Source organism: Cherax quadricarinatus, chromosome 1, assembly GCF_038502225.1.
Source record: "Cherax quadricarinatus isolate ZL_2023a chromosome 1, ASM3850222v1, whole genome shotgun sequence".
In the NCBI taxonomy this organism is placed as follows: Eukaryota; Metazoa; Arthropoda; class Malacostraca; order Decapoda; family Parastacidae; genus Cherax; species Cherax quadricarinatus.
The window spans coordinates 53,403,453-53,425,935 of record NC_091292.1 but is presented as its reverse complement, the minus strand read 5'-3'; the positions used below and the strand labels follow the sequence as shown (position 1 = coordinate 53,425,935).

At 40.9% G+C, this 22,483-nt stretch overlaps 1 protein-coding gene across 5 annotated transcripts in view; it reads left to right on the top strand.

Annotated features, from left to right (window-relative positions):
- LOC128688240 (uncharacterized) overlaps positions 1 to 22,483 on the top strand; it is a 254,209-nt gene that overhangs the window by 193,429 nt on the left and 38,297 nt on the right. For all 5 annotated transcript variants that reach the window (XM_070082241.1, XM_070082252.1, XM_070082248.1 and 2 more), the window contains one exon: positions 20,205 to 20,348. In XM_070082241.1, coding sequence (XP_069938342.1) covers positions 20,205 to 20,348 — 144 coding nt within the window. The remainder of the gene's footprint in view (positions 1 to 20,204; positions 20,349 to 22,483) is intronic.

Sequence of the window (22,483 nt, the reverse complement as noted above, 5' to 3'; positions counted from 1 at the left end):
CCAAGACTAAGGCAGCACCTGCAAGCTGCTGATGTTGATCTTGAAAAATTAAGCACTGGACTGCACTGGATGTACTAACATTCATAGTTGAATGGGATTTCATTGAATCTCTTCCAACTCTGACACACTGCCTGAGGTTGTTCCTTACTATAGTATGTGTTTCTGTGGCTTCTTGTGAAAGGAATTTCTCCAAGTTGAGGCTGATTAAAAACTGTTTATGGTCCACAATGAGTTGATCCAGATTCTCTGACATAGCAATGTTATCCATAGAAAATGGGTCAGTTGACAGCATTGATTTTGATGAGGTGATAGAGGATTTTGCAGGATTGAAGGCAAGGAAATGTATGATCTGATTCACTGAGATGTTACCTGTACTCAAGGTCAGATCCGAACTAGTGGCTGTGCATAAGAGTTTGCTCCATTTGTGAACATGTATTGGCTTCTGTTGCTGAGGTAAGACTTTAGGTAGTTGAGGGAGTGCCCTCTTATACCATAGTGTGACAATTTTACGTGGAGCAAGTCATGGTCAACTGTATCAAAAGCTTTACGTAAATCAATGAAGATCCCCAGTGGGACTTCTTTTTTCTCTAGTGCAGTGTATATTTGTTCTAGCATGTGTATAATAGCATCATTCGTATTTTTATTAGGCCTGAACCCAAACTGACAGGGGTTGAGTATGTTGTGGGAGATGAGGTAGGAATAGATTCTCTTATGAATTAATTTTTCAAAGATTTTAGAGAGGGGGTGTAAGTTAGATATTGGCCTATAGTTATTCAGGTCTGTTTGGTCTCTTCTTTTATGGATCGAGGTGACCCTCGCTATTTTGAGAACTATAGGGAAGGTAGAGGATTCGATGGATTTGTTAAAGAGTGTTGCAATGATTGGTGACAGCACTTGCAATGCTTTTTTGTATATAAATGGTAGTAAGGTATTTAAATCTCCTGTCTTGTCTTTTAGTGTGTTGATAATAAGGGAGACTTCTGTTGGGTTAATCGGAGCTAGGAATAGTGTGTTCGGGTAGTTGTCAGTGAGGTAGTCATTGGGTAGGGTATTTGAGCTTGGGATTTTATTGGCAAGGTTTTTTCCTGTGGTGGAGAAGAAATCACTGAGTCTGTTTGCTGTTTCAGTTGGTGGGAGTTGGGGTTCACCTGGTTTTATTTGTTCAATTGCGCTATTTCGCGATACTGTCATTTTTGTTCCTAGAATTTCTGATAGGGTTTTCCAGGTCTTTTTTATATCACCTTTTAAGTTGGATAATCTGTTCTCATAATATAATTTTTTAGCCCTTCTTATCAGGCTGGTTAGGATTGACGAGTAATGTTTTGTTTGGTCTCTGGTTATGTGACCCATTCTGTACTGCTTTTCATATTGGTGCTTTGTATTTATGGATTTGAGGATGCTGGGTGTTAGCCAGGGACTGTTCAGTCTCTTAGCTATCATCTGTTTAGTTTTTTAGGTCAGTGCTTGTTATAGAGGTATTGGGTCTTTTCTAGAAAATTATTTTTCCGAATACGAAATCCGACGACAACGTGATACGGGGTTGCACTGTATGTCATTATGTGACGAGTGATGGCAGCCTCTCCCAAGGTAAAAATAATTATTGCTCTGGCTATATCTTCCCATTCTTGCCCTTCTGAGGTCTTATTATAAGAGAAAACAGAGTGTTTCTGAGGCTTACTGCACTAGATCACTAGTTTCACAAGGAAAACACTGAAACAAAAGCGATTTTCCCATGTTTTTCTATGATTTCATGCTATAACCCTTTCAGGGTCCAAAGGCAAAATCTGAAGGGGTGCCCCAGTGTCCAAGAAATTTTGAAAAAAAAAAAAATTATTTTTTCTTACAGAATTAAAGATTACATTTTTGTGAAGGTAATAAAACAAAACAAAAAAAAATTCTGATCAGTACTTACTGAGACAGAGGTGAGAAGTTGACCCAAAAATGACCGGGTAGCGGCAACACCAGCGATTTCCACAAACATGCATTTCTTTATTTTACATTTTTTATACTTTTTTCTTTTCTTTTCTAATTTTTTTCTTTTTCTAGCAGCATTTGTGGCCTGTGAAACCAATACTGTATATAATGTATATATATATACACTCACTGTATTGAACACAATAACCGCACTAAAGTTATTATTATAATAGAGTGGACCCCCGGTTCGCGATGCTATCGGTATCTGATAAATCCGGTAACCGATGCATTATATCGCAGAAAATTTGCCTTGGTTCCCGTTACAAAACCCGGTATGCTATGTGATTCGTACGAGACGTGTCCACGTGTGGCCTGAACTGCCCCGTGTGTGCCAGTGTTTACAAGCCAGCCAGTGTGTGCGCATCTAAGGATACATTCGGTACATTCCATATTATCCATATTATCACTGTTTTTGATGCTTGTTTCTGCATGTTTCACCATAGGCCCCAAGAAAGCTTCTAGTGCCAACCCTTCGAGACCAAGGGCGCTAATGACTATTGAAATGAAGAAAGAGATAATTGCCAAGTACGAAAGTGGAGTGTATGTGTCGGAGCTGGTCAGGTTGTATAGTAAACCCCAATCAACCATCTCTACTATAGTGAGCAGGAAAATGGCAATCAAGGGAGCTGTTCTTGCAAAAGGTGCAACTGTGATTACGAAACAGCGACCGCAAGTGTTAGAAAATGTTGAGAGACTGTTATTGGTGTGGATAAATGAAAAACAGATAGCAGGAGATAGCATCTCTCAAGCGATCATTTGTGAAAAGGCTAGGCAGTTGCATGACGATTTGGTAAAGAAATTGCCTGCAACTAGTGGTGATGTGAGTGAATTTAAGGCCAGCAAAGGTTGGTTTGAAAGATTTAAGAATCGTAGTGGCATACATAGTGTGATTAGGCATGGTGAGGCTGCCAGTTCAGACCACAAAGCGGCTAAAAAATATGTGCATGAATTCAAGGAGTACATAGAGGCTGAAGGATTGAAACCTGAACAAGTGTTTAATTGTGACAAAACAGGCCTGTTTTGGAAGAAATTGCCAAGCAGGGCCTACATTACTCAGGAGGAAAAGGCACTCCCAGGACATAAGCCTATGAAAGACAGGCTTACTCTTCTGATGTGTGCCAATGCTAGTGGTGATTGCAAAGTGAAGCCTTTATTGGTGTATCACTCAGAAACTCCCAGAGCGTTCAGGCAAAAGAATATCCTCAAGGCTAATTTGTGTGTGCTGTGGATGGCAAACAGTAAGACATGGGTCACTAGGGACTTTTTCTATGACTGGTTACACCGTGCATTTGCCCCCAATGTGAAAAATTACCTAATTGAAAAGAAATTAGACCTTAAGTGCCTCCTTGTATTAGACAGTGCCCCTGGTCATCCTACAGACTTGGCAGAGTGACTTTCTGGGGACATGAGTTTCATTAAGGTCAGGTTTTTGCCTTCTAATACCACTCCTCTCCTGCAGCCCATGGACCAGCAGGTCATTTCCAACTTCAAGAAACTGTACACAAAAGCTATGTTTGAAAGGTGCTTTGAAGTGACCACAGATACTCTATTGACTCTAAAGGAGTTGTGGAAGGATCACTTTAATATCCTCAATTGTGTAAACCTTATAGGTAAGGCTTGGGAGGGAGTGACTAAGAGGACCTTGAGCTCTGCTTGGAAAAAACTGTGGCCAGAATGTGTAGACAAAAGGGATTTTGAAGAGTTTGAGGCTAACCCTGAGAAGCCTATGCCAGTTGAGGAATCCATTGTGGCATTGAGGAAGTCCTTGGGATTGGAGGTTAGTGGGGAGGATGTGGAAGAGTTGATGGAGGAGGACAATGACGAACTAACCACTGATGAGGTGCTAGATCATCTTCAACAGCAAGAGGCCAATCCTGAGGAAACTGCTCCAGAGGAGGGCATAGAGAAATTGAAGAAGTTGTCTACTTCAAAGATTAAGGAAATGTGTGCAATGTGGCTTAAAGTGCAAACCTTTTTTGATGAAAATCACCCTCACACAGCTACTGCAAGCCGTGTTGGTAACCTGTACAATGACACTGTTGTGAACCACTTTAGGAAAGTCATAAAGGAACGAGAGGTACAGACCTCTATGGACAGATATGTTGTGCGACAGAAGTCCAGTGACTCTCAAGCTGGTCCTAGTGGCATTAAAAGAAGAAGGGAAGCAACCCCGGAAAAGGACTTGCTACCTCAAGTCCTAATGGAGGGGGATTCCCCCTCTAAACAATAGGTTCAACACTCTCCCCTCCTCCCATCCCATCAATCATCACCAGATCTTCATTAAAGGTAAGTGTCAATTACTCTATTGTTATTTTTCTATTGTTATTGTAATTATTCTATTGCATTAAACTTAATATTTTATGTGGTAAAAGTTTTTTTTTTCATACTTTTGGGTGGTCTGCACGGATTAATTTGATTTCCATTATTTCTTACGGGGAAAATTGATTCGCTTTTGGATAATTTTGGTTTACGATGAGCTCTCAGGAACGGATTAATATCGCGAACCGGGGTCCACTGTATTGTTTACCACTTTTGTTTACTACAGTAAACATGAAGAAATCTTGTATAATACTAATGTTCTATTATATAGTTACATATGTACAATCACTGGACATGTTTTTAGAACTGCTGCAGCTTATGGAACTCCTTGAAACAAGGTATCATGCACAGAGGTACCTTACATTCCTCGCACATAAACCGAGTGTCTTTGCGTCTTAGTTGCTATCGTTTTGTTTGTGCACAGACAACACAAATTTCTTCTTAGCAAATTTCTTCTTAGTTGCAGGAAGCTGTATTATGAACTGACCACCTTCCCTCAAACGCTTGGGTATTTCCTGAAGAGTTCGAGGACGGTTTTGTATAGCAGGTGTTGTTACCTAGTACTTCATTGTGAGTTGTCTGACAACGGACAAACAAAATTCACCATACGGTGGTCTGTTGCCAGTCTTCATTTGGTACATATTACATGCATTGAGCATTTAAATGTCCATGAGATGGAAGAAAAGTTTCATGTACTACTTGTAACTCTTACGAACACAACAAAGCCAATCTGCATGTCACATTTGTCAATCAAGTGCATGTTTTGTGTATAATCAATCACTGTCACTGGTTTTCGAATACGTTCATTAGTCACTCTATCAACTTTGGCACTATCTTGCATTTCGTTACAGTGAATGGTTGTCAACAATGTGACATCTCGTTTGTCATGCTGCCGTAATGCCATGATGTCATTGGCAGTAAACACCTGCACCTCACCATTACAAGTACCTGTGTTGAAGTTGGGCATATGTTTACGATTAGAATGCACTGTGCCACACATCTGTCATGTTCACTCGCAAGAAGTCACTGAGTAAAGGGCTTGTGTACCAGTTATCATTATACAGTGGTCCCTCGCTTTTCGTAGTTCTCGGCAATCGTAAATTTTGCCAATCATAGGGGTATTTTCATATAAACATGGACTCGCTTTTCATAGGTTGACTCGCGAATAGTAGTTCGTCCGGGACGCGTACGCATGGTGTGAGCCGGGGAGGCCTCCCTTCCCAGCCAGTCTGGTATTGTTTACCAGTGAGTGAATGTCCCCTCAAGTGCTCCTACGAAATATTTCATAATATTCCACTCATTTTAGTGCTTGCAATTATTAAATAAGCTACCATGGCTCCAAAGAAAGCTCCTAGTGCCAAGCCTGTGGTAAAGAAGGTGAGAAATATGTACAGTGACAAAGTCTTGGGCCATTTTCGAGAAGTGTTAGAGACACCAGAAACAGAGCTCTCTCCACAGTTACTTTGCGAGACAGGACTAGAGTGACTCTCAAGGTGGTCCTAGTGGCATTAAGAAACAGAGAAGAGAAGCAATTGGTACCTGAGGTGTTGCTGGAAGGGGATTCCCCTTCCAAACTGTAAACAATCCAATCTCTCTCCTCCTCCAGTCTCCCACACAATAAGAAGAATCTCCAATAAAAGTAAGTGTTATACTGTTAATGTTTCATTCATCATTTCCCATTGTATTGTTTATGTACTATATGTATATTTCATGTAAAAAATTTTTTGTTTTTAATACTTCTGGGTGTCAGGAATGGATTAATTGTATTTACATTACACTGTATTTCTTATGGGGAAAATTGATTCGCAAATCGTAAATTTCGTTTAGTAACGGCTCCAGGAACGGATTAATTATGAAAAACGAGGGACCACTGTATAATGTATTCCCCTTACCAAATAAGGTGCCATCATGCTTCTCACTACGTCACCTGAGATACCCAATAACATCCTGGTATCTTTCAATGTTTTACTTCCCGTGTATACAACAATATCCAATACCAGGCCACTGTCACAGTCACAGAGTACAAACAGTTTTATACCAAAGTGTTTCCTCTTGCTCTGTATATACTGCTTGAATGACAGCCTACCTTTGAACAAAATCAAAGACTCGTCAATTACAAGATTATTGAATGGATAAAAGTACATGTTGAAATTTTGTTTCAGATACATAAAAACATTTCTAATCTTGTATAACCTGTCACTTCTGTCTGGCCTGGTTTTGTTAGAGAAGTGCAACATACGTAACAGTAAGATAAACCTGTTCACTGCGATGATTTCACTGAAGACCAGGGTACCAATTAGCTGATCTGTGGACCAGTATGATTTTATATTATGCTTATAGACATGAGGTATAAGCATTATTGTTGCAAAAAGCAAATACATTTCAGCAACAGTTGTCTCTTTCCACCCGTGTAGTCTTGACTGTGGTGATATGATCATATTTGCCATTGTGTACTCAAAATACTTGTTACTTTCCCTGACAATAGTTTCCATCAATGGCTGGTCAAAGAATAGTTCAAAGAATTTCAGTTCATTTGCAGTGTTTCCAAGGGGACAAGTTGGTAGAATTCTACTTTGAGAGTCATCAAACTGGTGGGGCTTGGGAACAAAATTGGGATTTTGCTGCCAATCCAAGATACGGTTTGCTGGTGGATACTGGACATCATGAGCTGGTTGTGCTGGTAGTTGTGGTTGTGGTGGGGTGGTGGCTGATGCTCTGCTTTGTCCTTGAGCTGAGGAGTCAGCGGCGTGGGTCCCAGCTTGGGCTGGGACCCATGGCACTACCATCACTACTACCACCATCACCACCAATACCACCACCTACTGATGCCTGTGGTCTATCCATGCCAAGTGTAGCCACATCATCCTCACTTTTACTGTCTGTTCCTGGTGTAGGGCCACAGGATGTACTCCGGGATGTACTCCGTCCCCTGGGCACTGCATAGAGAACACTACCCGAGCGCATGCGGTGGCGTATGTACTGATGCTTCACTGGTGAATGTGATTCCTCACTATCACTACTTGAATGATCGTCAAGAACAATAAAATCACAATCCATGTCACTATCATCATCATTACCGAAGTCTGAGGCCTGGCCAAGTGAAAATATTAGTTTTCTCTTGCAGCGAGGTATAACTGAAGGTGACTGAAACGTGCCTACACCAGAGGTAGAAGGTTGAGGATCGTCAGGATTTTCTGTACTATTTTCGATATCCTGGTCACTCCTTTCGGTCACTAATTGATCAAAGCCATAGAATTCGTCTTCATTTCCACTTCCATCAGAGTCAGATGTAGAAAAATACAAATGTAGAAACGAATGTAGAAAAATACGAATGTGGTGGTGGTAGAGTGGTAGCAGTTGTGATAGTGGTAGAGGGTGGTAGTGATGGTGGTAGAGGGTGCTAGTAGTTGTGAGATTAAGATAAGATAAGATAAGATTTCGTTCGGATTTTTAACCCCGGAGGGTTAGCCACCCAGGATAACCCAAGAAAGTCAGTGCGTCATCGAGGACTGTCTAACTTATTTCCATTGGGGTCCTTAATCTTGTCCCCCAGGATGCGACCCACACCAGTCGACTAACACCCAGGTACCTATTTGCTGCTAGGTGAACAGGACAACAGGTGTAAGGAAACGTGTCGGAATGTTTCCACCCGCCGGGAATCGAACCCGGGCCCTCCGTGTGTGAAGCGGGAGCTTTAGCCACCAGGCCACCGGGCCACGTCCACCAGGCCACCAGGGTGGTAGAGGGTGGCAATGATGGTGGTAGAGGGTGCTAGCAGTTGTGATAGTGGTAGAGGGGGGTAGCAGTTGTGATAGTGATAGATGGTGGTAGTGATGGTGGTAGAGGATGGTTGTGATAGTGGTAGATGGTGGTAGTGATAGTGGTAGAAGATGGTAGTGATGGTAGTAGCAGTTGTGATAGTGGTAGAAGGTGGTAGTGATGGTGGTAGAGGGTGGTAGTGATGGTAGTAGCAGTTGTGATAGTGGTAGAAGGTGGTAGTGATGGTGGTAGAGGGTGGTAGTGGTTGTGATGGTGGTAGAGGGTGCCTTCTTCAGTGATTCAGCAATTCTACCAACTCCTCCAATGTTGTTGGAGTTATATAGGGCTACAGAAAACACTGCCGCCTCAGCTGCTGCTTCACCACCATTATGAATGGCTTATGCTCTCAGTGGCCCTTATACACCCAACAACAACAACACAACACCTCTTGTGACATTCATAATGACTTATTTTATTCATTCTAGAGCATATTTCATGTTTCTATGTTATTAATATTGTTTATTATGCCATATTAGTTGAATTGTGATAGATAAATAAGCCATAGAGTTTATATTAGTGTCACATTCTCCAACAATAAACTCGCCTCCCCTCCCTCTGCCCCGTCTGCCATATATCAACAAAAGTCTTCAATAAAAGATAAGTGTGATGTTAAATGTTCATTTATACATTTTATTAGTGCTTTACATTTATTTAGCATTCTTTTCTGCATGTAAATCTATATTTAACCCTCTCAGGGTCCGTCCCGTAGATCTACGGCTTTACGTTCAGGGTCCAAACCGTAGATCTATGCCATGAGCTCAGCTCACTCTGATAAACTGTGAGTGGTACATTTGGGCCTAGATATGAGAGAATACATCTATGTGGTATGTGTGCACCACATAAAACAGATCCTGCAGCACACTGTGTATAATGAGAGAAAAAAACTTAAATCATGATTTTTCGATTAAAACAGCAACTTTGCAGTGTTTTTTCGTATGTTTTTTATAGTTGTATTTGCGATTTCTTGGTCTCATTTGATAGAATGGAAGACATATTACAGAAATAGAGATGATTTTGATTGGTTTTAGCACTGGAAATGGCTTGAAACTGAGCTCAAAGTAACGGAAATGTTAAATTTGTGCCGATATTCAAGAGTAAACAAACGACCTCACACGTCTAATACACGTCAGCTGGTGGGTCTAATATACATTCACAAATATGGTGATGATATTTATACAATTATTACAGTATTGCATAACAGTAAATCTTCTATTTTTTGGTGTGAATAAAAATTCATTATGTGAATAAAAAATCAAAATGGAATTTATTTGTAAAGCCTCAAAACATAACTAATGAACAGAGGAAATGTTAGTTTAGTGCCAGGAATACCTACATTGTTTATTCTGGACCCTATTTTGAAATTGGAATATTTTGAACTTTGTGTTAAATTGGCCAAATTAACAATTTCCGATCACTTTATTTTGTAGTTGAAACAGTTGACTTGGCGATTTCTTGTGCTTAATCGATAGAATAGAAGTAATACTAGTGAAATAGCTAAGAATTTGGTTGATTGGAATAATGTAATTGGCCTAAAATGGGAGTCAAAATCGGCAAAATCGCCGATTCGTAAATGTTGCTGACACATCAAAATTCGCGAGAGCATAATTTCGTAAATTTTCCACCAAATTTCGTACTTTTTGTTTTATTACCTTCACAAAAAGATTCTCTACGATTTCATAAGAAAAAATAACAAATTTTTTTTTTTGAAAATTCTTGGACACTGGTGCGTGACTCCAGATTTGGGCCTTGGACCCTGAAAGGGTTAAGCTAGGGAAGTGACACCTGAAGTGACCTAGAGTCCTTATGGAGGGGGATTCCCCTTCCAAACAATAACCTCTCTTCCCTCTCTCCTCCCTGTCTTCCATTCATCAACAACAGCCTTCAATAAAGGTAATTGTCATGCTGAATGTTCATTCTTTTGCGCATGTAAATCTATCTTTAAGGTAAAAAAAAAAATGTTGTTGATACTTCTGGGTGTCTGGAACAAATTAATTGGATTTACATTATTTCTTATGGGGAAAATGGATTCACAAATCGTCAATTTCGATAATAGTCATGCTCCCTGGAATGGATTAATTACGAAAAACGAGGGTCCACTGTACATTTCCTTACACAGAAAACAATGAGACATGCAGAATAAATAAATAAACAAATAAATAATAAAATGACACGTACCTTTATTGAAGACGTATTGACGAATGATGAGACAGAAGAAGGGGAGAGGATGGAGGAGTTTACTGTTGTTTGGAAGGGGAATCCCCTTCCATAAAGACTTCAGGTAGCAAGTCCTTTTCAGAGGTTACTTCCCATCTTTGTTTTTTAATGGCACTAGGACCAACTTGAGTCACTGGACCCCTGTTGCACCAAAAATCTGTCCAGAGAGCCCTGTTTCTGGCATCTCTTTAAGATTTCCCCAAAATGGGATACAACATTGTCATGGTATATGTTGAAGATTGAGACACTTATGCAACATATGGAAATCTTTATTGAGGAAACGTTTTGCCACACGGTGGCTTCATCAGTCCAATACAAAGCAGAAAGGTGTAAGGAGAGGAGGAGTTTGAGGTAATCAGTCCCTCAGCTGGAGTCGATGTGTTCAGTCCATCGATCGATGGACTGATGATTGATGGGATGGGAGGACGGGAGAGTGTGGAAGTTGTTAATGTTTAGAAGGGGAATCCCCTTCCATTAGGACTTTAGGTAGCACGTCCTTTTCCGGGGTTACTTCCCTTCTTCTTTTAATGCCACTAGGACCAGCTGACCGTGGTGCAGCAATAGCTGACCGTGGTGCAGCAACAGCTGACTTTGGTGCAATAGCAGCTCACCATGGTTCAGCAACAGCTGACTGGTGTAGCAACTGCTGACTGTTGTGCAGCAACAACTGATGGTGGTGTAGCAGCAGCTGACCATGGTGCAGCAGCAGCTGACCATGGTGCAACAGCAGCTGACCGTGGTTCAGCAACAGCTGACTGGTGCAGCAACAGCTGCCCGTGGTACAGCACCAGCTGACCGTGGTGCAGCAACAGCCAACTGTGGTGCAGCAACAGCTGATATTGGTGCAGCAGCAGCTGACCGTGGTACGATAGTACGTATTTCTCACCCATTTTACCACAGGGTTGGCACTAGAAGTTTTTGTTGGGCCCATGGTGGCTTATTTAGCAGTTACAAGCACTATAAACAATGGAATAATACAAAATGTATCAAATGTATGCATGCAACCGGCCACCTTGGCTTGTAAACAATGAGGGAAGGGAAGCTGAGGCGCTCAGGCTGGACGGACATGTTCGGGACGAGTCATGTTGGTCAGAAACAGCTGATGGTGGTTCAGCAACAGCTGACTGTGGTACAGCAGCAGCTGATGGTGGTGCAGCAACAGCTGACAGTGGTGCAGCAGCAGCTGACTGTGGTGCAGAAGCAGCTGACGGTGGTGCAGCAGCACCTGACGGTGGTGCAGCAGCACCTGACGGTGGTGCAGCAGCACCTGACGGTGGTGCAGTAGCAGCTGACGGTGCTGCAGCAGCAGCTGATGGTGGTGCAGCAGCAGCTGATGGTGGTGCAGCAGCAGCTGATGGTGGTGCAGCAGCAGCTGACCGTGGTGCAGCAGCAGCTGACCGTGGTGCAGCAGCAGCTGACCGTGGTTCAGCAACAGCTGACTGTGGTGCAGCAACAGCTGATGGTGGTGCAGCAACAGCTGATGGTGGTCCAGCAGCAGCTGACTGTGGTACGATAGTACGTATTTCCCACCCTTTTTACATATGATCGCTTGGGAGATGGTATCTCCTGTTATCTGTTTTTCGTTTATCCACACCAATAACAGTCTCTCAACATCTTTGAGTACTTGCAATCTCTGTTTCGAAAACAAACTTGCACCTTTTGCAAGAACAGCTTCCTTGATTGCCATTTTATTGGCCACAATAGTAGCGATGGTCGATTGGGGTTTGGTGTACATCCTGGTCAGCTCCGAGACACGCACTCCACTTTGGTACTTAGCAATTATCTCTTTCTTCATTTCCATAGTAATTTTCACCTTTTTTACTGCACGGTTGGCACTAGAAGCTTTCTTGGGGCCCATGGTGACTTATTTTGCAGGTACAATCACTAAAAACGCTGTGATAATATGAAATGTACCGATTGTATGCGTGGATGCGACCACACTGCCTGGCTTGTAAACACTGGCACCCACAGGGCAGCTGAGGCGCACTCAGGCCACACGTGGGATGCGTCTCGGACGCATCGCGTGAGGTGTTTTTTAGCGTGAGGCGAGGCAAAATTTTTGCGTTTAAAATGTATCGTATGGTGGATTTAACATAACGTGATGCCATCGTAAGGTGGGGGTCCACTGTATTTCTCACCATCTTTACCACAGGGCTGGCACTATTTAGCAGTTACAAGCACTAAAAACAATGGAATACAAAATGTATTGCATATAAGGTGGAATTGTCCTCACTGGCTTGTAAACAATGGCACACTGGCTGTATATGGAGTGGCTGGGCTGCTCAGGCCATGCAGACACGTTCGGGACGAACGACTTTAACTGAGTTCTTTGTCGTTAAGTGAGCCAATATTTTGACGCAAAAATATTACTTAATCTGAATTTTATGTAATCTGATGACGTTGTAATCTTGGGGTCCCCTGTACGTACATATTTGCCTTTTCATATAATTTGATATTGCTGATATTTTCATTAATAACTAAAATTAATTTTTTTTTTAAAAGTCGGCTGTTTCCCACCTAGGCAGTGTGACCCAAAAAGAAAATCCCCAAAATGAAAATACAGTGGACCCCCGGTTAACGATTTTAATCCGTGCAAGAGGGCTCATCGTTATGCGAAATAATCGTTATGCGAATGAATTTTCCCCATAAGAAATAATGGAAATAAAATTAATCTGTGCAAGACGCCCAAAAGTATGAAAAAAAATTTTTTTTACCACATGAAATGTTAATTTTAATACACACAAACTGAAAAAGGCATGCACAATTAAATGACACTTACTTTTATTGAAGATCTGGTGATGATTGATGGGATGGGAGGAGGGGAGAGAGTGTGTTAGTGTTTAGAAGGGGAATCCCCTTCCATTAGGACTTGAGGTAGTAAGTCCTTTTCTGGGGTTACTTCCCTTCTTCTTTTAATGCCACTAGGGCCAGCTTCAGAGTCACTGGACTTCTTTCGCACAAGATATCTGTCCATAGTGGCCTGTACCTCTCGTTCCTTTATGACTTGCCTAAAGTGTTTCACAACATTGTCAGTGTAATAATCACCAGCACGGCTTGCAATAGCTGTGTGAGGGTGATTTTCATCCATGAAGGTTTGCACTTCAAGCCACTTAGCACAGATTTCCTTTATCTTTGTAGTAGGCAACTTCTTCAATTTCTCTCTCCCCTCCTCTGAACCAGTTTCCTCAGGTCTGGCCTCTTGCTCTTGAAGTTGATCTATCAGCTCATCAGTGGTTAGTTCTTCATTGTCCTCCTCCACCAACTCTTCCACATCCTCCCCACTAACCTCCAACCCCAAGGACTTTCCCAATGCCACAATGGATTCCTCAACTGGCACAGGATTCTCAGGGTTAGCCTCAAACCCTTCAAAATCCCTTTTGTCTACACATTCTGGCCACAGTTTCTTCCAAGCAGAGTTCAAGGTCCTCTTTGTCACTTCCTCCCAAGCCTTACCTATAAGGTTTACACAATTGAGGATATTAAAGTGATCTCTCCAAAACTCTCTTAGAGTCAGTTGAGTTTCTGAGGTCATTACAAAGCACCTTTCAAACAGAGCTTTTGTGTACAGTTTCTTGAAGTTGGAAATAACCTGCTGGTCCATGGGCTGCAGGAGAGGAGTGGTATTAGGAGGCAAAAACTTCACCTTAATGAAGCTCATGTCCCCATAAAGTCGCTCTGCCACGTCTGTAGGATGACCAGGGGCATTGTCTAACACCAGGAGGCACTTAAGTTCTAATTTCTTTTCAGTTAGGTAATTTTTCACATTGGGGGCAAATGCATGGTGTAACCAGTTATAGAAAAATTCCCTAGTGACCCATGCCTTACTGTTTGCCCTCCACAGCACACACAAATTATCCTTGAGGACATTCTTTTGCCTGAACGCTCTGGGAGTTTCAGAGTGATACACTAATAAAGGCTTCACTTTGCAATCACCAGTAGCATTGGCACACATCAACAAAGTAAGCCTGTCTTTCATAGGCTTATGTCCTGGGAGTGCCTTTTCCTCCTGAGTAATGTAGGTCCTGCTTGGCATTTTCTTCCAGAACAGGCCTGTTTCATCACAATTAAACACTTGTTCAGGTTTCAGTCCTTCAGTTTCTATGTACTCCTTGAATTCCTGCACATATTTTTCAGCCGCTTTGTGGTCCGAACTGGCAGCCTCACCATGCCTTATCACACTATGGATGCCACTACGCTTCTTAAATCTCTCAAACCAACCTTTGCTGGCCTTAAATTCACTCACATCATCACTAGTTGCAGGCATTTTTTTAATTAAATCCTCATGCAACTTCCTAGCCTTTTCACATATGATCGCTTGAGAGATGCTATCTCCTGCTATCTGTTTTTCATTTATCCACACCAATAAGAGTCTCTCAACATCTTCCATCACTTGCGATCTTTGTTTCGAAAACACAGTTGAACCTTTGGCAAGAACAGCTTCCTTGATTGTCTTTCTGGTGCCCACAATAGTAGCGATGGTTGATTGGGGTTTCTTGTACAGCTTGACTAGGTCGGCTATACGCACTCCACTTTCATACTTATCAATTATCTCTTTCTTCATCTCTATAGTAATTCTTACCCTTTGAGGTGTAGGGTTGGCACTAGAAGCTTTCTTGGGGCCCATGGTCACTTATTTTCCAGAAACAGCACCGAAAATACTGTAATAATACGAAATATTCCGAGTGTATGCTTGGATGTTACCGCGGAGGCTGGCTGGTAAACAATGGGACGGGGCGGCACATGTGAGGCTGGCTGAGGGCACATTGGACGCGTCTCGGACGAAAATCGGTAAGCGGGTTTTTAATCGGTATGCGCGGCAAAAATTTTGCGATAAAAGTAATCGTTATGTGGAAAAATCGCTATGTGATGCCATCGTTATGCGGGGGTCCACTGTACTTTCATCATCATTCAGCACTTTCATCTCACTCATACATGAAATGAAAATATGTATCTTGCTTTATATTATTATTTGACTTACTATATTAGCTATGTATGTAGGTAGGATGTAACATGTATTACTCTTCTCACTGTGCTTGCTGTTGAATAGTTGTGATTGGCTGTCCACCCTCACAAACTTCCTTGCTACCTGCCGCTCGCTTGTTTGTGTCAGGTGGTACCTCACGCCCCGCTGGAGTAGCACGGGCGAATCATGTGATCTCAGCCGATGTGTGGCTTGCAGTCCATACCTCTTTCCCCATCTGCTTCTGGTTCTAGCAACATCTCTCCAGGGATCTCTCTCATCTCTGGTTGTTTGTTCGTCATTTAGATTCTGTTTTGGTAGAGTATGGTTTTACTGGTGTTTTTGAAACCTACCTCTCATTCAGACTTAGTGGTTTTGACGTTTTGCAGAGGTTGTGTATCGTGTGGAGACACTCTCCAACCTGGTCTGAAGCTGAAGCTTCTGACCTGCTTTGTGGCATCTACGCATTGTCGTAGTCAGAGATTTGGTTATGCTGAACTTTGATTCAGTATTAACCCTTTCAGGGTTGACAGGCCCTCTCAGAAACTTGTTCTCAGGGTCGCCCAAATTTAAAAAAAAAAATAATTTTTTCTTATGAAAAGATAGAGAATCTTTTCCCAATCATAATGACACCAAAAGTATGAAATTTGATGGAAAACTTACGGAATTATGCTTTCGCGAAGTTAGTGGTCTCAACGATGTTTATGCATTGGCGATTTTGCCCACTTTGAGCCCTATTTTCGGCCAATTCCACTGTACTAGTCGACAAAGATAATGAATATTTTGCTCGAACTCCATTTTTTATATCGAATGAGTGCAAGAAACCACCCATTTACCAATTTCAACTATCCAATATAGTGGTCAGAATTTAGCAGTTTTGCCAATTTCACACAAATTTCAAAAGATGCCAATTTCCAAATAGGGTCCAGAATAAACAAGAAAGACATTCCTGGCACTAAAGTGACATTTTCTCTGTTCATTAGCCATGTCCCAATGCCCCTCTTACATTCTTTTGCTTTCCATTTTGAATTTTTATTCTCACAAAAAATAGAAGATTTACTGTTATGCAGACTACTGCATTAGTGTCAAAAATGGCATAAATAATATCAGCACACTTGTGAAAGAATATTAGACTCACTAGTTGATGTGTATTGGACGCATAGCATGATTTGTTTACTTTTGAACTTTGGTAAAAATCGAACATTTCTGTTACTTTGAGCTCAATTTCAAGGTATTTTTCATTGTAAAATCAGTCAAAATCATCTCAATTTCTGTAATATGTCTTCCAGTCTATAGAATGAGACCAGGAAAACTAGAATACAACAATAAATACCATACAAAAATACAGTGCAAAGTCGCTGTTTTAATCCTAAAACACGGTCAAAGTTTTTTTTTTTCTCATTACGCACTGTGTGCTGCAGGATTTTTTTTTATACTGTGCACACTGATCACATAGACCCATTCTTTCATATGTAGGCCTACCAGCTATCTCTCACTAGATTTGAGGGCGCTAGAATTTAGGCGTACTAGTACGTCAAAAACCCTGGTGCGTAAGCCGTACTAGTGCGGCCAAAACCCTGAAAGGGATAACCCCTTGACTGTTGCAACCCCCAATCCTGAGGTGTCTCCTGGTGTTGCAAAATTTAAAAAAAAAAAATTCTTATGAAATGATAAAGAATCTTTTACCAATTGTAATGACACCAAAAGAACGAGATTTGATGGAAAACTGACGGAATTACACTCTCGTGAAGTTAGCAACCTCGGCGATATTTACAAATCGGCGATTTCGCCCACTTTGAGCCCTATTTTCGGCTAATTCCATTGTTCTAGTTGACCAAACTCATAGCTATTTCTTTAGAACTCTATTTTTTCTATCGGTTGAGTACAAGAAACTCCCCATTTACCAACTTCAACTACCTAATAACATGGTCAGAAATTTGCAATTTGGCCAATTTCATGAAAATTAAAAAATATGACAATTTCAAAATAAGGTCCAGAATGAACAATCCAGACATTCCTGGCTCTAAAATAACATTTTCTTTGCTCATCAGTAACATCTCCAGGCCCCTCTGATATTACTCTTGCTTTCTATTTTGAATTTTTATTCAAACAAAAAATAGAAGATTTACTGTTATGCAGACTACTGCAATACTGTAATAACTGCACAAATAATGTCAACCCATTCATGACTGCATATTAGAATGACTAGTTGGACATTTATTGGGCAATGACATCATTTGTTTACTTTTGAACCTCGGCAAAAATCAAACATTTCCCGTACTTTGAGCTTCTTTTCCAGGTTCTTTTTATAGTAAAACCAATCAAAATCACTATTTCTATAATATGTTTTCCATTCTATCAAATGAGACCAAGAAAACGAGAATACAACCATAAATACTATACAAAAATAGACCACAAATTTGGTATTTTAATTAAAAAAAAACCGTCTGAGTTTTTTTTTTCTCATTATGCACTGTGTGCTTCAGGATTTTTTTTATATGGTGCACACTGACCACACAGACCCATTCTCTCACATGTGGGCCTACCAGCTTTCTCCTGCTTGATTTGAAGCCGCTAGAATTTATGAGTACAGTGGACCCCCGCATAACGATTTTAATCCGTGCAAGAGGGGTAATTGTTATGCGAAATAATCGGTATGCGAATGAATTTTCCCCATAAGAAATAATGGAAATCAAATTAATCCGTGCAAGACACCCAAAAGTATGAAAAAAAAATTTTTACCACATGAAATATACATTTTCCCACACACAAAGAGAAGGATACATGCACAATAGTAGAGTAGTACATGCACAGTATATATTGTGCATGTACTAGTCTACTAAATGAAGAATAAATGACACTTACCTTTATTGAAGATGCAGCAATGACTGATGAGACACTGTGTCCTGGGAGTGCCTTTTCCTCCTGAGTACTGTTGGTCCTGTTTGGCATTTTCTTCCAGAACAGGCCTTATCACACTGTGTATGCCACTATGATTCTTAAATCTCTCAAATGAACCTTTGCTGGCTTTAAATTCACCAATATGAGCACTAGTTCCAGGCATTTTTCCCTGTTCACCTGGGTGTTAGTCGACTTGGGTGGGTTGCATCCTGGGAGACAAGATTAAGGACCCCAATGGAAATAAGTTAGACAGTCTTCGATGACACTGACTTTTTTGGGTTATCCTGGGTGGAAAATCCTCTGGGGTTAATTGTTTCTTGGTATTCTCAATAAGCCACACCAACAACGGTGCTACAGCAGCAGCAGCAGCTGACGGTGATACAGCAGCAACAGACGATGCTACAGCAGCAGCAGACGATGCTACAGCAGCAGCAGCAGCTGACGGTGGTACAGCAGCAACAGACGATGCTACAGCAGCAACAGACGATGTTACAGCAGCAGCAGACGATGCTACAGCAGCAGCAGCAGCAGCTGACAGTGCAGCAGCAGCAGCTGTACCACCAATAGTAGCGATGGTTGATTGGGGTTTATTATACAACCTGGCCAGCTCGGAGACATGCACTCCACTTTCATACTTATCAATGATCTTTTTCTTCATCTCTATTGTAATTCTCACCCTTATTGCTGTAGGGTTGGCACTAGAAGCTTTCTTGGGGCCCATAGTCACTTATTTTCCAGAAAAAGCACCGAAAACACTGTAATAATATGAAATATTCCGATTGTATGCTTGGATGTTACCGCGGAGGCTGGCTGGTAAACAATGCCACCGGTGGAACATGTGAGCGTGGCTCAGGCCGCACATTGGACGCGTCTCAGACGAAAATCGGTGAGCGGGTTTTTAAGCGGTATGCGAGGCAAAATTTTTGCGATTAAAGCAAGCGGTATGCGGATTAATCGTTATGTGATGCCATCGGTATGCGGGGGTCCACTGTATATATACGTCAAACACGGTAGCTCGTAAGACGTATATATACGACCGAAGCAGTCAGAGGGTTAATGGAGTTTTATGCCTTTTATGGAGGATCTGCTAATGGTCCTAAGTTAGGGTGTTATTTTGTCTCCTTGTTCCTGATGCTGTGCAGCTGCTTGGTACATTATTGCTGCTTGGTGAATGTTTCATCATTTTGTTCAAACTAGCTGTTTTGATTGCCTTGATGGTCAAGAAGATGGATTATTTGAGGACTTATTGTCTTTCACTATTTATGTCTATTTTGAGTCAAATCTTACTGAGACATTACATATTTGTATTATTCGTATTCGAGAGTATATCTCATCATAGTAAATTGCTCACGATTTGTACTGTTTGAAAAGTGCCCTCAGCGATGTATTACCATGCATACAATTCAGTATTGCACTACAAGAGATATGAAGGAGCTTGTATCCTAAGTTATGTAATATTATCCACTTAGACACCTCTTGCATTAAAGATCTCAAATTTTATTTCGTTGGATTATTATCACCTAGTTGTAATCCCAAAACTCTATCAATATTTCACTCAAGTCAAGGGATAACTAGACCTGATCTTCTTCTAACAACTTGCTACAAAAACCAGAAACAGGCTGAATGCTAGAGGGGGAGGCCTTATAGTATTCTCTGGAGATGTCTATATAGATATCTCCTTTTTGTAGCACCTAGGATAACCCAAAACAGCCAGTAAGTGTGGCATGTTTCCTTTGAGGTAATTTTTTTTAGGTTTTCTCAATGTTGTGACTCATAACAGTCAAGTAACTCCCAGGTATCTGTTTATTGCTAAGTAACACAGATAATACATGTTAGGAGCCTTTGCCATGCCTCATCTCATTCAGGATTCAACCTGGGCTTCTCTCAGATGTGAGTTGAGCATACTACGGCATCACTAGATATTCATCTCCTCCACAAGGTGTCATATAGTGTATGTGCATGTGATCTATGTAGTGTATATGGTAGTAATTTACGTATTTCTTGTTAACTTTTTCAGTTATTCTATAATGCCCGCTGCCAAAAGAAGGGAAGACGGGGCTTCGAGTTTAAGAAGTTATCAAGAAAGAAGTATTGCTCTCTAAAACAAAGCAAAAAAATTAAGTACATAAAGCTTGCATCTGTTGAGTTATACAGTTATGAAGTAAGTATTCACTAATTTTTTATCAATATTACTTTCCACTTGTTTCTACAATGTGTAAAAAAAAATTAAAATGAAATGAAATCTCACTGTTGAGACCCCTGATCCTGAACTCACTCTCAGTGTTGAAGAATTTAAAAAAAAAAAATATTTTTTTCTTATGAAAGGATAGAGAATCTTTTCGAAATGGTAATGACATGAGAAGTATGAAATTTGATGGAAAACTTATGGAATTATGTTCTCGCAAAGTTACCGGTCTCGGCAATATATATTCATCGGCGATTTCACCCACTTTCAGTTTTATTTTCGACCAATTCCATTGTTCCAGTCGACCAAACTCATAGCTATTTCTCTAGAACTCCATTTGTTCTATCGATTGAGAACAAGAAACTGGCCATATACTGATTTCAACTACCCAATAAAGTGGTCAGAAATTGGCAATTTGGCCAATTTCATGCAAATTTCAAAAGAGGCCAATTTCAAAATAGGGTCCAGAATAAACAATACAGACATTACCAGCACTAAAATAACATTTTCTCTGATCATTAGTCATGTCTCCAGGCCCCTCTTATATTACTCTTGCTTTCCATTTTGAATTTTTATTCTCATAAAAAATAGAAGATTTACTCTTATGCAGACTCCTGAATTATTACATAATTGCATATATAATGTCAACCCATATGTGATTGCATATTAGACTGACCAGTTGGACACATATTGGATGGTGATGTCATTTGTTTACTCTTGAACATTGGTAAAAATTGAACATTTCTGCTACTTTGAGATAAATTTCAAGGTACTTTTCATCGTGAAACCAGTCAAAATCATTTCTATTTCTATAATATATCTTCCATTCTGTCAAATGAGACCCAGAAAACGAGAATACAACCATAAATACCATACAAAAATACGCTTCAATTTAAATTGGCGTTTTAACCCTTTCAGTGTCGGTCCCGTAGTGTTATGGCTTGATAGCCAGTGTCGGCCCCACAATACTATGCCAAAATTCTGGCACCTTCATATCTAGTGGGAGAAAGCTGGTAGGCCTACATGTGAGAGAATGGGTCTGCGTGGTCACTGTGCACAGTATAAAAATAAATTGTGGAGCCAGTGGTGCAATGTGGGAATGACATTTCAGTACACCTTGTTTTCCATGCTTCATGGTAAGAAAACCCTCACTTCCCGGCGAATTGGAACTCTTCTTTTCTCACGTGACAGTTATAACACAAATGGAAGTGTCAGTGAAGATGAATTTCATGGTTTTGAGGAGTTTGTGACTGAAAGCAGTACCCAGGAAACCAGAAGGAAGGAAGAAGTAAGGATGGAAGGAAGGAAGGTAGGAAGGAAGGAAGGACGACCCAGACGAACATCAACCTAGGATAACCCAAAAAACTCAAAGTGACTTATTTCCGTGTGGGTTGGTGGGGAAGATGGTATGAGTAATGGGTAATGTTACAGTTGGGATGGTATATAAATGTGGTAGCAGGTGGCAGTTGTGGTTTTGTAATGCGTCATGTACCCAGGCTGGTAGCCATGCTGCTGACTCATCACATCCACAAGACAGGCCTGCTTCAACCACCCACACACCACAACAGCCTGAACAACCACAACCACAACCTACTCAGCCACAACAGCCTGCACAATCACAACAACCTACACAGCCAAACCATATCCACAACAACCTGCATAACCACAACCTGCACAACCACAACATCCCGCCAACAAAAACACAGAGACACTCGTTTTATGTGAGTGTAAAACAGCACTGTGCATAACACCATGTTTCAAAGAGTTCCACAAGCTGCAGCACTTCTAGGAATGTGTCCAGTGACTCTGTATGTGTATATATATATTACAGAACAATAGTAAAAAAACACTTTTTTTTATTGTTCGTTTGTGTAAACACGGTTTGTAAACAATATAATGATAACAGTGTTTGTGCGGTTATTGTATTGCATACAATGAGTGGGTATATTTACATTATACACTATGTTGGTCTCACAGGCCACAAAAGTTACTTGAAAAAATTAAATATTCAAAACTGAGAGAAAAAAGTTCAGTGGAACCTTGAGTTTCAGCAATAATCTATTGCAGAAGCTCGGCCGAAACTCAAATTGTTCGAAAGTCAAATAAATATA